Source organism: Cnephaeus nilssonii (assembly GCF_951640355.1).
Source record: "Cnephaeus nilssonii genome assembly, chromosome: 6".
NCBI classification, from domain to species: domain Eukaryota; kingdom Metazoa; phylum Chordata; class Mammalia; order Chiroptera; family Vespertilionidae; genus Cnephaeus; species Cnephaeus nilssonii.
In genome coordinates, this window is record NC_137077.1 from 578,560 (window position 1) to 593,298 (window position 14,739).

General features: G+C 65.4%; 1 protein-coding gene across 1 annotated transcript; it reads left to right on the forward strand.

Moving 5' to 3' along the window:
* Window positions 1–338: 338 nt before the first annotated feature.
* Window positions 339–11,367, forward strand: IL17REL (interleukin 17 receptor E like; the record flags this gene model as incomplete). Its single annotated transcript, XM_079775480.1, has 17 exons — window positions 339–440; window positions 3,262–3,289; window positions 6,083–6,232; window positions 6,376–6,485; window positions 6,920–7,034; window positions 7,209–7,253; window positions 7,488–7,627; window positions 7,760–7,863; window positions 7,977–8,112; window positions 8,188–8,242; window positions 8,479–8,642; window positions 8,913–8,957; window positions 9,188–9,245; window positions 9,405–9,568; window positions 9,799–9,873; window positions 10,056–10,113; window positions 10,394–11,367. Coding segments are annotated over 17 exons (1,551 nt in total). The 3' UTR covers window positions 10,396–11,367.
* Window positions 11,368–14,739: the final 3,372 nt, after the last annotated feature.

The following is a 14,739-nucleotide window of genomic DNA, read 5'->3' on the forward strand; positions in this document are numbered from 1 at the left end:
TCCACCCAGGAGCCATCGGGTGTGGGGTGTCCCCGATCCCACAGCCCCACGGTTCACTCATGGGGAACCCGGTTACCTGGGAGCCCCGTGACTCAAGCTTCTGTCTGGCAGCCTCGAACCCCAGGGCGCCTGGCCAGCGCCCGCAGCTGCAGCGGGACAGGCGGGGCCGGGCTGGGGCTGCGGACGGCCCCCTTGGGCTCGATTCCACTGGAGCCGGCGTGGAGCGGGAGTGTCGGCGGGGAGGCAGGAGAGCAGCCATGGGGCACCCTGCGGGCTCGCCATCCCCACGCGCGCACACGCACACGCACCGCACACGCACACGTGGGGGCTGCCACGCGATGCTGGCGGGCAGAGCCCTCGCGCTCCTGGCCCTGACCTGGAGCGCCTCCGGGGGCCTGGCCCTGCCCCGGGTCACCGACTGCGGCCTCTCCTGCTCCCAGGTGAGCCCTCCCCTCCTAGGCTGGCATCTGGAGGGGCCCCGCTCCGTGGGTGGGCACTGCCCGGGAACCGGGGCACACGGAGCGACAGGGGGGGGCGCAGGTGGTGATCGGAGGCCGAGGGGGCCGGGCACTGCGCTGGGAGCCGCGGGCTGAGCGCCCGAGGGCAGGTGACCTGCCCCGTGACCTGCCCCTCCGAGGGGATGCTTAGGGGCGGCCTGGGGCCCAGCCCCCCACGCTCTCCCCGGCCGGCTGCACTGCGGGGCCGGCGGGCGCGTGCGGATGCTGAGGAGGAAGTGCTTCGGGGACTCGCTCATCCCGGGCGGGAGGGCCTCGGGCGGGAAGCCGCTCCGTGGTGGTGTCCCGGGACTTTTCAGGCAGAGCAGGTGACTCAGCCTCCGGGGAGGGGGGGGGGGGGGGGTCCTGGCACATCTGCCTGAGGAGGGTGCCCGCGTCCCAGGAGGTGCCCCACGCCGAGGCCGGCAGCTCAGCGGCGGCTCAGCGGGGCGCAGCCGGGCGGGTTGCGGGCTGGGGGCTGACCCCGCACCTGCCGTGCCCGTCCAGATGCGGGCGCAGGGCCCACATACCGCCTCGGAAACTGGCGTTCTCGCTGTAAAACCCACGGCGAAGGGGGCGTGAGGGGTGGCGACTGCTGAGGCGGGAAGGAGAGGGGCCCGGGTGGGGCCGCTGGGCGAGGCCTCTGGGTGCCGCTCTGCGGGGAATGGGCCCCGGGACACTGGGGACGCCCAGGCCTCGGTCAGGGGAGCTGCGGCTCCGAGAAGCCTGGGAGTGTGTCCAGCAGAAGCCGGGACCTCGGGGAGGGACGAGGGGGCTGGAGCGTGGGCAAGGGCCAGGCCGGGCCTCGGAGGGGCAGGGACCCTGGGGCTAGGGGGGTGCCTCGGGCTGTGAGGAAGCAGGAGGGTTCAGGTGGGGAGAAGACGCAGAGCAGGAGGGTCCTGGGTGCCCCGTGCAGGTGGAGGGTCCTGAGGGCAGGAGGGTGCTGGGTGCAGGAGGGTCCCGGGGGCAGGAGGGTCTTGGGGGCAGGAGGGTCCTGGGTGCAGGAGGGTCCTGGGGGCAGGAGGGTCCCGGGTGCAGGAGGGTCTTGGGGGCAGGAGGGTCCCGGGGGCAGGAGGGTCTTGGGGGCAGGAGGGTCCTGGGGGCAGGAGGGTCCCGGGTGCAGGAGGGTCCTGGGTGCAGGAGGGTCCTGGGTGCAGGAGGGTCCCGGGGGCAGGAGGGTCCCGGGGGCAGGAGGGTCCTGGGGGCAGGAGGGTCCCGGGGGCAGGAGGGTCTTGGGGGCAGGAGGGTCTTGGGGGCAGGAGGGTCCCGGGTGCAGGAGGGTCCTGGGGGCAGGAGGGTCCCGGGGGCAGGAGGGTCCTGGGGGCAGGAGGGTCTTGGGGGCAGGAGGGTCCCGGGGGCAGGAGGGTCCTGGGGGCAGGAGGGTCCCAGGTGCAGGAGGGTCTTGGGGGCAGGAGGGTCCCGGGGGCAGGAGGGTCTTGGGTGCAGGAGGGTCCCAGGTGCAGGAGGGTCCTGGGGGCAGGAGGGTCCCAGGTGCAGGAGGGTCCCGGGGGCAGGAGGGTCCCAGGTGCAGGAGGGTCCCGGGGGCAGGAGGGTCCCGGGTGCAGGAGAGTCCCGGGGGCAGGAGGGTCTTGGGGGCAGGAGGGTCTTGGGGGCAGGTGGCGGTGCAGGAGGGAGTGAGGGAGGGAAAGTGGGGGGGAGGGAGGGAGAGGGAGGAGCGGGGAGGGAGGGCGCAGGGGACCCTCTGTCCCCTCAAGTCCCTGAGGGCCGTTCCAGGCCTGGGCCGCGCTCCTTGCGGACCTGAAGTCGGGGCTGGGAGGACCAGGACAGATGGCAGGGCACGTGTCACCCACGGGGAGAAGGGAGGGAGGGCCTCGGGGTGCATGGGCCTCAGGGGAGCCCAGGACGCTGGGCCCCTTCCTCTGGCCGATGGACTCGGGCTGGAGGGGGCGGCACAGGGGACCAGACACCTCAAAGAGGTGTACCTCGGGGCCCCTCCCCACAGACACCACCCCACCACTCGGCCTTGGCCGGGAACCCCCGGGAAGCCCAGTGGGAAACCCCAGCGACTTCCCACCCTCCCTCTCCAGCCGCCCTCCCCACGGCCAGACGCCAGGGACGCAGGGTTTCCGGGGGCACAGGCCACAGGCGCTCTCTGGCCTCTGCCTTCGCCCGGCTGGTCCCACGTCCCGCGTCCCTGAGGGCACGGAAGGGCCTGCTGTTAGGCCACATCCACCCGCCTCCGTCTGTGGTCTCCCGCCCTCCCCACCTGCACAGTCACACGCTGGCCAGGACCCGGGTGGGCGGGCAGCCAGGGGGCGGGGCTCCCACTCCCACTCACACTCCTTCTGCTCCCACAGGGGCCACCAGCAGGGAGCTCAGGTCTCATCTGGAGCCCCGCCCCCCCCCCAGCTTCCTGGGGTCACGAGGCCAGTTCTTTCTGGGGACGGGACGGAGGCCCCCACTGCTGTCGCTCTGGCTGCCCCTGGTGTCCCTGTGGGTCCTGGGTCTCGCCCTCCGGTGCCCAGGGCAGCCCCCGCCCGGCTGCGTGGGCACGAAGCCTGGGCAGCGGGGCCTGAAGGTCCAGGGGGCCCCGGTCACACCGTTGACTGAGTGACCACTGCACGCGGGCCCTCGGGCTGGGCTTTCACGGGGCAGTGTCCCCAGACAGCTTGGAGGAGGAACTAGGCACCCCTACCCCCCGGGACTGCGGGGCCCAGGCCTCCCCTGGCCTCCCCCAGGCGGGTTCAGGAGGTGGGACAGGAGGGGGTCGAGCTGACCTCTCACCCTCTCTCTGTTTTGTCTCCAGGGCTTCGTCTGCAGGAGCCACGTGACCCGTGAGTACCTCTGGGTGAGGGGGTCCCCCTTGGGGTCAGGTCTGCCCACAGCGGGATCCCCCCTCCCTGGCCTGGGGCGCGTGGGCTCGCTGAGTGTGAGGTCCCACACCCCACGCCCTGCACGCCCGGCCAGCGGGGAAGAGAACCCCACGTCCGCGTCCGGACGTCCCCGCTGTGAATGACCGCCCGCGTGCGAGAGCCGTGCTGTGTGTGAGCACTGCTCGTGCCGCTGAGAGGAACACGCGGTGTGCACGCACTAGGAAGAAAGTTAACGCAAATGGCGCCCAGCCCTGGCCGGGGGGCCGCTCCGTTGGCCGAAGCCTCGTCCCGCGCACCGAAAGGTTGCAGGTTCGATTCCCAGTCGGGGCGCATGCAGGAGGCAACCAATTTCATGGATGTTTCTCTCTCTCCCTTCTCCTCCCTGAAAATCAGTAAAAACATATCCTCAGGCGAGGATTAAAATGTTTTAAAATAAATTTTACTACAAAGCCCCTGCATAGAAATAATCATGATTTACATTAGGAAAACATTGTCTAGACATTTTTGTAGGTACATATAATAGGATACGCAGATAAAAATATTTTACAGAAATAAAATTACCTTATGCCATTTAAAATAAGTATTTTATTTAACTTGAATTTAATAGGAAACAAATAAACTAATGTCTAGTGCAGTCTTTTAAAAATATATATATATATATATATATATATATATATATATATATAATTGATTTCAGAGAGGAAGGGAGAGGGAGAGAGAGATAGAAATATCAATGATGAGAGAGAATATTGATTGGCCGCCTCCTGCACGCCACCCACTGGGGATCGAGCCAGCAACCCAGGCATGTGCCCTGACCGGGAATCGAACCTGGGACCCTTCAGTCTGCAGGCCGACGCTCTATCCACTGAGCCACACCGGCCAGGGCGTCGTGCAGTCTTTAGGGTTCTCTGCTAGTACGTGCAGTGTCGTGCCATCTGCAACTAGGGACCATTTTGCTTCCTCCTTTCCGATTTGGATGCCTTTTATTTCTTCTTCTCATCTGATTGCTGTGGCTAGAATGGGTTGAATAAGAGTGATTCAATCCAGTACTGGGTTGAATAAGAGTGATTTTACCAGAAAAACTACTACAACAGGTCAATGAATTCCATAGACTAGCAGGATACTGTGCAAAATAAACACCCAGATATCGGTTGCATTTTTATACACCAACAATAAACTATCAGAAAGGGAAGCTAAGAAAACAATCCCATTTACAATTTCATCCCAAAAAAAGGACACATAGGAATAAATTTAACCAAGGGTGTCCAAGACCTGGACTCGGAAAATTGTAAGACGTTAAATGAATGGAAGAATTGGAAGAAGGTACAAACAAGTGGGCGTATATACCATGTCCATGGATAGAAAGAACTAGCGTCACTCAACTGTCCGTACTACCCAAAGCAGCCTAGAGATTCAACGCAATTCCTGTCACGATCCCAGCGGCGAGTTTCGCGGGACTAGCACAAATATTACAAAAACGTGTACGGAACCACCAAAGACCCTGAAGGGCCACAGACACCTGGAGAAAAAAAAGAACAAAGTTGGAGGCATCACGCTACCTCGTGTCAAACTACACCACCAAGCCCTAGTGATCCCAACAGGGCGAGTGGAAGCGAGAGGGAAAGGCAGAGAGAAGCATCGATGTGAGAGAAACACATCGATCGGCTGCATGAGCTCTGACCAGGGCCCAGGCCGGGGAGGAGCCTGCAACCGAGGTACGTGCCCTTGACCGGAATCGAACCCGGGTCTGCAGGCCAACGCTCTACCCACTGAGAGCACCGGCCAGGGCTAACAGATGTATTTTATTGTATTTTATTTTTTTAGGGGGGAAAACCTGGTTTATTTTCTTTGTTTTCAAGAAAAACGATTTTAAATTTAATAATATTACATGCAATAAACATTAATATTTCAAGAAGAAGGATTTTAAATATAACAGATGTATTTTAGTAAAAGGTGACTGATTTATGTGATCTGAAGAGAAACCAGAGTATAATAACAGATGTATTTTAAAAGGAGAAATGGGCCGAAACCAGTTTGGCTCAGTGGATAGAGCATCGGTCTGTGGACTGAAGGGTCCCAGGTTCGATTCCGGTCAAGGGCACGTACATTGGTTGCAGGCTCCTCCCCGGCCTGGGCCCTGGTCAGAGCTCATGCAGCCGATCGATGTGTTTCTCTCACATCGATGTTTCTCTCTGCCTTTCCCTCTCTCTTCCACTCGCCCTGAAGATGGAAAAGTGCCCTCCTGTGAGGATTTAAAAACAGACAGATCTGTGGGGCTGGATGAGAGCAGGGCTCATCGGAGGCTGACTGCGCCCTCTGTTGGTTGCTGCCCCGGGCTCTCGGTGCGGCTGGGAACAGGGCCTCTCCCTGCCCCGTGGGGTGCCCCGTGGGATGTGGGGTGCTCCGTGGGGTGTGGGGTGCTCCGTGGGGTGTGGGGTGCTGTCCCCTCTGGTCCTTGTGCAGTTCCTCCCCGGCCTCAGGTGGTGCCCGCGTGCCCAGCGGGCGGAATGTTCTGCAGCGTCGCTCTCCCGCCTCCCGGGACCCTGGCCACGCTGCCCCTTAGACTGTCCGCCCGTTTCCTCAGCTCAAGGGGCAGCCTGCTCCGCTGGCCTGATGCCCGGCAGACAGGCTGAGCCGGGCCCGGGGGCCGGTCCGCACTCCCGGCCGTGCACCCCAGAGCTCTCCCCACAGCCTGACCCACGAAGCTTCCCTGGCGCCAGGGAGCCCGTGGCACTCACCCCGCGCCCTCCCCAGGGAACATCCTGAGCAGCTTCTGCCGGCAGCCCCGCGCGCCCGTGCCCCAGTCAGTCCTGGGGGCCCTGACACTCTCCACCGCCATGAGGTGTGCCCCCCGCGACGGCTGCTCCCTGCTGCTGCGCGTGCAGGCCTCCCTCCGGCTGCACGGTGAGAGGGGGCGCCCAGGACAGGGAGGGGGCTCAGGGCTCCTTAACCCCCACAGCACGGCGGGGCTGGCAGGGAGCCCCGGAGAGGAGGGGAGGGAGGGTCTCCCCGCGGGCTGACTAGCTGCTGGGCCCCTCCCTCCACAGAGAGCCTGCGGGGCCTGGAGGCCTGCGCCCTGAGCATGGACACGCAGGAGACACACTGTCACAGCGTGCGCGTCCCCAGGGCCTTGCGCCGGCTGCACGTGGGGCAGGAGGTGAGGCCAGGGTCTGACCCCAAGCCTTTGCAGTCACTGTCCTCTGCCTGCTCCTGTCTGCCCGCCCCGCCAGGCCACCTGTCCACGGCTGTCCCAGGGCCCTGCCACCAACACCCAGGGACGGCGCCCCTCCCGCTCTGCTTCCAGACCCTGGTTCCGCTGTGTCCAGTGGAGCTGGCCTGGCCAGGGAGGGTGGGCAGGGGCCAGGGAGGGGGGGCAGGGGCCAGGGAGGGTGGGCAGGGGCCAGGGAGGGGGGGCAGAGGCCAGGGAGGGGGGCAGGGGCCAGGGAGGGGGGGCAGGGGCCAGGGAGGGTGGGCAGAGGCCAGGGAGGGTGGGCAGAGGCCAGGGAGGGGGGGCAGGGGCCAGGGGCCAGGGAGGGTGGGCAGAGGCCAGGGAGGGTGGGCAGAGGCCAGCTCACACCTCTATCTGCCCAGTTCCAGGTGCACTTCGACTGTTTTGAGGTCAGCGCGGCCCAGAGCGTCCACGTCACCCTGAGGACTGTCCCCCACTTCTGTGGGGTGCAGCTGGAACAGCAGTACCACGTGGAAGGTGGGAGCCCATCTGGCCTCTGGAGACCGATGGAGGGGGGACTCACCCAGGGCGGGGGCAGGGCCCATCCGGCCGGTCATCTGGCTAATTTGGGGTGCTGCCTCTCTGGAGAGGCCCCGCTGGGGGATGGCCCTGGGCCGAGCAGGCTGAGCCCACTTTGCCTGTCACTTGCAGACTGTGGAGACGAGGACGTGGGGAGGAACCTGCCGGAATGCCTTGGTGAGCCCCTCCTCAGGGGGACACAGCCTACCTGAGAGACCCCAGGTTGTGGGCACCACCACCCTCCCCTGGCGTCTTCTTCCACCCACTTCCGAAATCAAGATGGGTCCTGGGGGACCGACTCCCAAATGCCAGGGTCCGGCCGGGGTCACCACCCCGAGCTCTCAGGACAGGAGGAACCCTGGGACTGGTGCCTCTGGTCCCAGTGTGCCCCCCCTTGCCGCCCCCCCACAGCCGGGAAGCTGTCCTACTGGGTGGATCGCGGCCGCAAGGTGGTTCTGGTGCAGCTGCCCGAGGCCCCTGGGGGCACCGACTACTTCGTGCGGCTCTGCCTCCAGTGGTTCACCTGCGAGGACGTGGGCGGGGTGCTGCAGGTGAGCCCAGGCCCAAGCCTTGTCCACAGCCTCGAGGCCCGGACCACGCCCACTCAGGCCCAAGCCCCGCCCCTCAGCTGCTCACAGTCCCGGGCCCCGCCCACCAAGGCCCCGCCCCTCCGCTGCTCACAGTCCCCTGCCCCGCCCACCAAGGCCCCGCCCACCAAGGCCCCGCCCCTACGCTGCTCACAGTCCCCTGCCCCGCCCACCAAGGCCCCGCCCCTCCGCTGCTCACAGTCCCGGGCCCCGCCCACCAAGGCCCCGCCCCCCCGCTGCTCACAGTCCCGGGCCCCGCCCACCAAGGCCCCGCCCCTCCGCCGCTCACAGCCCCCTGCCCCGCCCCCTGCAGACCACGCCCGCCCAGACCCCGCCCACCGGCCGCTGGCGCCTCAGGCTGGGTTGGGTCCCTGCAGGTGGCGGCGAACAGCGTCCCCGGGGTGGTCGCCCTGCCCTACAGCCAGGAGCTGCCGTGCCTGTGCCTGGAGGTCAGTGCGGGGTGGCCGCGGCTCCGGGAGGGACACAGGGACGGGCAGGCCCTGCGCTGACCCCCTCTCCCGCAGAGCTGGTCTGCGACCCCAGATGCCGTGCGGACCCGGACCTGCCCCTTTGGGGACGGCAAGTGCCCTGTGGTCGGGGAGGGAGGGAGGGAGGGAGGTGCGCGGCCAGGAGTGTCCAGCAGGGTGGGCGGCCGGTCCAGGTGCCAGGGCCGGGGCGGGGGCACAGACGGCCGGGCCAGGACCCACCGGAGACCCGCCCCTGCAGGTCCGGCCCGGGCACCTGCCCCGCAGGTGTAGGTCCCGTGGCCCCTGCGCGGAGGTGGCCCCGCTGACCGGGCCGGGCGGTCCCTGCAGACACGGAGGCGCTGTGGGAGGCCGTCCGCTACCACCCCCAGAGCCAGGCGCTGAGCTGGGAGCCCGCCTGCCCCCTGAGCGGCCTCGTGAGCCTGTGCTGGTGCCCGGGGCCCGGGCCCCACTGCCACGAGCTGCAGGACTCACAGCGGCCGGCACACGGCAGGGTAGGTGCCCATGGGGGGGGGTGCCCATGGGGGGGTGCCCATGTGGGGGTGCCCATGGGGGGGTGCCCATGGGGGGGTGCCCATGGGGGGGCGGGGTGAGTGCCCATTGGGGGGGTGCCCATGAGGGGGTGGGGTGAGTGCCCATTGGGGGGGTGCCCATGGGGGGGGGGCGGGGGGTGCCCGCGGGCGGGGTTGGGGGGCGGGGTGAGTGCCCGCGGGCGGGGTGGGGCGGGGGCGGCACAGTGCCAGGCCCTGACGGAGCCCCCGCAGGTGCAGTTCTCTCTGGTGGACACGCAGCCCCAGCTCTGCCTCCAGGTGAGTGGGCTGGGCTGGGGGCGGGCGGCTGGGGGAGGGCGGCGGGGGGCAGGGGCCTGAGGCACGGGCAGGGGCCACCCTCCCCTCCCGGTCTGACGGTGGGTGGAGCTAAGGGCTGGGGTGGGGGTCAGGCCCGAGGGTTGTGCAGACGCCCCCAGCCCGCCCTCCCCCAGCGGCACCCCCAGCCCGCCCTCCCCCAGCGGCACCCCCAGCCCGCTGCCTCTCTGCAGTTCTCCACCAGCCTAGGCTTCCGCGTGAGGTGCCCTTTCCAGCAGCCGGGCTTCCCAGGTGAGCGCCCCCCCCACGCCCCCCCGAAGCTGTGGCCTCTGCCCTGGGAGGCAGCAAACCCCGGGGGGGGGGGGGCAGCGGCCAGGGGGCTGGACGGTGGGAGGGAGGAAGGTGGGAGGGAGGAAGGGGCGGGCTGGGCCTCAGCCCTCCACCCCACAGCCTGGAAGATGACCGTCTGCCCAGCACCGTCCGGGACCCACCTCCGCGTCACCTTCTCCTCGCCGGGCCCCGCCCGCTTCCAGGTGTGCCTGTGTCGGGGGAGGAAGACGTGGCCCTGGACCTGCCACCAGGCCCTGCAGGCCACCACCCTCTCCGCAGCCTCGGTGAGCGGGGGAGGGGGGGCAGCATCCTGGGAGGGCTGACCCCTGACCCCCCCAATCCTCTTCCATCTTCCACCCCCTCGCCCTCCACCAGGCCAGGGGCCGCCTGCGGGGAGAGTGAGCAGGGGGCTGACACACACACACACACACACACACGCACACACACACGCACACACATGTGTGCATGAGGGACAGGGAAGGAGCCTGGACTGTCCCCATGCCTGTCCCCCCAGGCTGACGGCACAGTGGACCCTGCCTTCGTGGACGTTCCCCGGGACAAGGCCTGTGGGCCGGACACTTGCATCCAGGTGGGGTGCCCTGCCCAGCCCCCACCCCAGGCCTCAGTTTCCCCCTGGCTGCCCCAGGGGCCCCTTCAGCCCAGCAGCCTCTCCAGCCCCCCCTCTGGGCACGGGGGGGGGGTGCACAGCAAGGCCGCGGGCCACACTGACCCAACTCCCCTCCCCCCGCCCCCCCCCTCCCCCGTCTGCAGGGCTGGAGAACAGACATGCACTTCTCAGTCCCCCAGCAGCTGTGTGGCGTCCAGTGCTGTGAGTGCCTGTGCTGGGCTCAGCCAGGGGTATGGGGGGGGGGGGAGCCCTGGGGGCGCAGGAGGCCGAGGGCTGCACCTGACCTCTGCGGGAGCCTGGCCCCTGCCCCCGCTGTCTCCCAGTCGGGATGGGTGTGGGGTGCACCACACAGGAGACGGGGGCAGGGGGTCACCCACCCAGTCAGGCCAGACAGAAGGCGAGGCCTGGCCCCTCCTGGGTGCCCCGGCCTCCTCTCCCGAGTGTCCACCACCCTGACCGGACTCTGCTTCCTCCTGTCCAGGAGCTGGGGATGTGCCTCAGGCCCAGACTCCCGGGACCTCGGCCTGCCCCCCCCCCCCACCTCCTGTGAGACCCCAGGCTATGCCTCAGGCCACCGCAGGCTGGGATGCCAACACGCTCTGAGCCTCCACACACACCCCCCTCCGTGTCCTTGTAAAGGGGCCAGGCCTGGAGGGGGTGGGGAGGTGGAGGTGGCATGTGGGGCTCCAGGCGCCCCCCTCCTCCCTCCCCGCCGGGGTCTGCAGCCCGTACTCACCACGCGCCCTCTGGAGGCCTCTGCCCGCCCTTCACCAAAACCGGACAAGAGCCGAAGGGCCTGTTGGGAGACGCCGTGACCTTCGGTGTAGAAAACGTTCAAGAACCCCACGGAAGCACGCGGAGCTCACAAGCACGCTCGGCGGTGTGGCGGCTGCGAACCCAGCCCGCCCAGGGCACCTCCACCCTCCACCGGGGGCGATCCCACCGGCAGCCACCGAAACAGCGTCACGTGCAAAAGCACCGGAAAGCGTAGCAGACTTAGAGACGAATCCATCCCGGGAGGCGGGAGGCGTGTGCACGGGACCAGCCCGCGGCGAAGGACACGAAGACCATCTCAGAGGAGAGCGAGGCGTTGGCGCTCACGGGCGGGAAGACGGTGTCATTAACACGCCGATGCTCCCCGGAGCGGCACCCAGACGTCACGCAGTCTCTCCCGGAAACCCGGTGCGTTTTGAAGAAACAGGAAATCCCATCCTGAAGCTCAGGGGGATGACAAAGGACCTGAACAGACAACGTAATCTTGGGAAAGAACAAAGTGGGGCCCGGCTGGCGCGACTCCAAGGTTGAGCTTCGACCTATGAACCCAGAGGTCACGGTTCCATTCCCATCCAGGGCACATGGGGGGGGGGGGGGGTTGTGGGCTCGATCCCCAGGGTGGGAGGCAGCCGATCCATGATTCTCTCTCATCACTGATGTTTTTCTCTCTCTCTCCCTCTCCTTTCCTCTCTGAGATCAATACAAATATTTTTAAAAATGAAAGAACAAAGGTGGACTCACACCTTCTGAGTTCAAAACTTACTACAAAGCCGCAGTGATGGACGGAGGGTGGTCCCGGCATGGGAACAGACATGGAGGCCAACGGAAGAGGGTGGAGGGTCAAGAAATAAACCCCCCTCGCCCTGACCGGTGTGGCTCAGTGGATAGAGCATTGGCCTGCGGGCTGAAGGGTCCCGGGTTCGATTCTGGTCAAGGGCACCTATTTCAGTTGCAGGCTCCATCCCGGTCCTGGTCGGGGCTTGTGTGGGAGGCAACCACTCGCTGTGTCTCTCTCACATCGATGTTTCTCTCTGTCTCTCCCCCCGTCCCTTCCATTCTCTAAAAATCAATGGAAAAATATCCTCCGGTGAGGATTAGCCAGAGAGAGAGAGAGAGGAGTGGATAAACAAAATGTAGTCAGACCCACAATGGACCGTTAACCACCCATCGAGAGGAATTAAGTTCTGACAGATGCTACGAGGTGGATGAACCTTGCAAACGCGTTGTTCCGTGGAATAAGCCAGACAGACGGCCGCTCGGTGTGCGATCCCACCCGTGAGCGCCTGGAGCCGGCGGGCGGGGAGGGACGTGGATCGGAGCGCGGCGTGAGGCACGGGAGGAGGGGGTCGTTGTTCGTGGGCACAGCTCTGTTCGTGGTGATCGCGTGGTGGAAAGAGTGGCGGTGATTGCATAACACGGTGAATGTGCTTATTACACACTGAAAATGGTCACGGTGGAAGTGGCTGCCCCGTGCACGTTTTACCACCAGAACAAACACTTCCTTTGAAGAGGACTTGACAGCGCCATGGGTCCCTCATAGTGCACCCTAAATGGACCTGTGAGCGGGGTGGCCGCCGCGTCTCACTTCCCGTTAGTCCGAGGAAATAGGGAAACTCCTCACCCGCTGTGACAGGCAGGCAGCTGCACTGAAGTCAAGATCCCAGCAAGAGGCAGGGAGAGAGGGCCGCCATCTCTGGTGCACGTTTCAGAGAGACGGCTGGCGATGAGGAAGAGAAACATTCCCGGGTTGTTCCAGTAAAACTGCCCAGAAAGAGGCTTTTCAAAAGGTTTGCATGCCCGTCACAGGGACGGAAAGAACTTACAGGTTTCTAAAGAAAAGGTTCTAAGCAGAGGGAGGGGAGGGAGTCTATTTCCATTGGGGTGTTGCAGAAGACCCAAGAACAACCAGGCGACGCCTCAAAGAAGAGGAGGGACACTGTTTACTACACCGGCGGACTCAGCCTTCCAAACCAGAGTGAAGGGACACGCAGGGGGCCTCCCTTATAGCTCCCTGGGGTCCTTGTCCCACAGACATGGATTAAGCTTCTGGTCCTTTTCGCGGGCCTTGCAAGAAGGCCCCCGGGTGTTGGGGGTCTCCAGGCCGTATCTGAGGGTCTGGTCTGGCGCCAGCGTTAATAACCCTCCCTCCGGGGCAGTGCACTGTTCACAGTAACAGGTTCTGCAAGACCAGTATCTGGGAAGGAGGTAGTGACTTAATTATAGGTTATCAGGAATGTACACTGAGCTTGCTGGCTTGGTTTCAGATCACTAGCACCAAATATCAGGGTTACATTGGAATTAGCCCTTTTTAGCCTTCTCCTGGGCACCAGGGAAAGTTCCAATGTGCCCTTAGAACACCTGAAGGCAGAGGGAAGCGCCGTGCAAAGGCCCTGGGGCAGGCGGGTGAGTGGAGGGGGAGGGAAGGGACAGGAGGTGGAGAGGCGAGAGGGGGGCCGGTAGCCGTTGAAAACAAGTGGGCTTTGACCTAGCTGGTTCGGCTCAGCCCGTAGAGCCACGGCCTGCAGACTGAAGGGTCCCGGGTTCAGTTCTGGTCAAGGGCACATCCCCAGTGGGCGTGCAGGAGGCAGCCAATCCACGAGTCTCTCTCATCGTTGATGTTTCTCTCTCCCTCTCCCTTCCTCTCTGACATCAATTTATATGACCCCCAGCGGGTGAGAATAGGGGTGCAGGTGGAGGGTAACAGCAGGGAGAGAAGGCGCTACAATAAGGGGGGAGGCAGGCCAGGGGGCAGCCTGGAGGCGGAGGACTGGCGTGTGCTGACGTGGCGCCAACAGGACGTCCTGTGGAGGCTGAGGGTGGAGAGGAGCCAGGCTTTGATCGGAGCCCCTGGGCGCTGGGCCTGGCGCCGAGGAGACGCGGCCGGTGGGAGGGGGCGAGGGCGGCGCTCGGGGCTCCAGCCTTTCCTTCTGCCTCCGGTGTCCGGTGTCCCGTGTCCGGTGTCCGGGTGGAGAGGCCGCCGGGCTGCCTGCGGCCAAGAGACCCCGCTGGGCACCGTGGGCACCAGCAGAGGCTGGGGAGGGAGGGGCGGGAGGGGAGGGCGGGGCTTGTGGGAGGGGGCGGGGCTTAGGGCGGATGGGCGGGGCTTGGGGCGGAGGGGCGGGGCGAGTGTCCAGGAGGCGGGGTGCTGATCGGCCAGGCGCAGGGAGCCCCCCCCCCCCCCCCCAAGGCGCCGGAGGAGGCGGGGACCCCTTCACCAGCTGAGCTCTGGGGCGAGGCCTGACCGGCGGGAGGGGGAGGCGAGCAGGGACGCCCGCGTTCAGCTGCGAAGGACAAAGGCCGGGCGGCAGCGGGGGCGGGGGTTGCGGGGGCGGGGGGCCGGGGGTTGGGGGGGCGGGGGGGGCGCCCAGTTTGCAGGACCTACAGGTGCCCGGCGGGCGGGCGGCGAGGAGGGCGGGGCGCTGGGCTCGGAGGAGGCGCCCGGCCCCAAGTCCTGGTCAGCGCGGCTCCCATAAAACTTGGTTAATTTAAGGCCTTTTCTCAGGTTTGCTGGATGGAAACACGGAAATTGACTTTTCAACGCGCTGGGCTGTGCCCTGGCCAGTGTGACTGAAGGTCGCGGGTTCGAGTCCCATCAGGGCCTGAGCCTCAGCGGCAGGCTGCTCCCCAGTCGGGAGCGGGTGGGAGGTCTCTCTCCCATGGATGTTTCTCTCTGTCTGTCTCTCCCCCTCTTCCATTCTCTCTAAAAATAAATTTTAATGGGAAATTAATAACAACATCCTCTGGTGAGGAAAACAGACAGACAAACAGACAAACAATGTTGTTGGACTCCTTCCTTCAGCCTCTCGGCTTCCGGTGAGACATCCAGCCACTCCAATCGTGTTTCCTGTGGGTAATGCACCTTTTCTCCGGGTTTTCTATTAGATTTCACACACACACACACACACACACACACACGCACACACACACACACACACACGCCCGTGTTTAGTTTTCAGCAGTTTGACTGTGGAGCGTCTCGGTGTGGATTCCTCTGTGCCTCTTGCCAGACGTGGGCGTGTTCAGCGAATATCTCCTCGCCCCACGGTCTCTCCT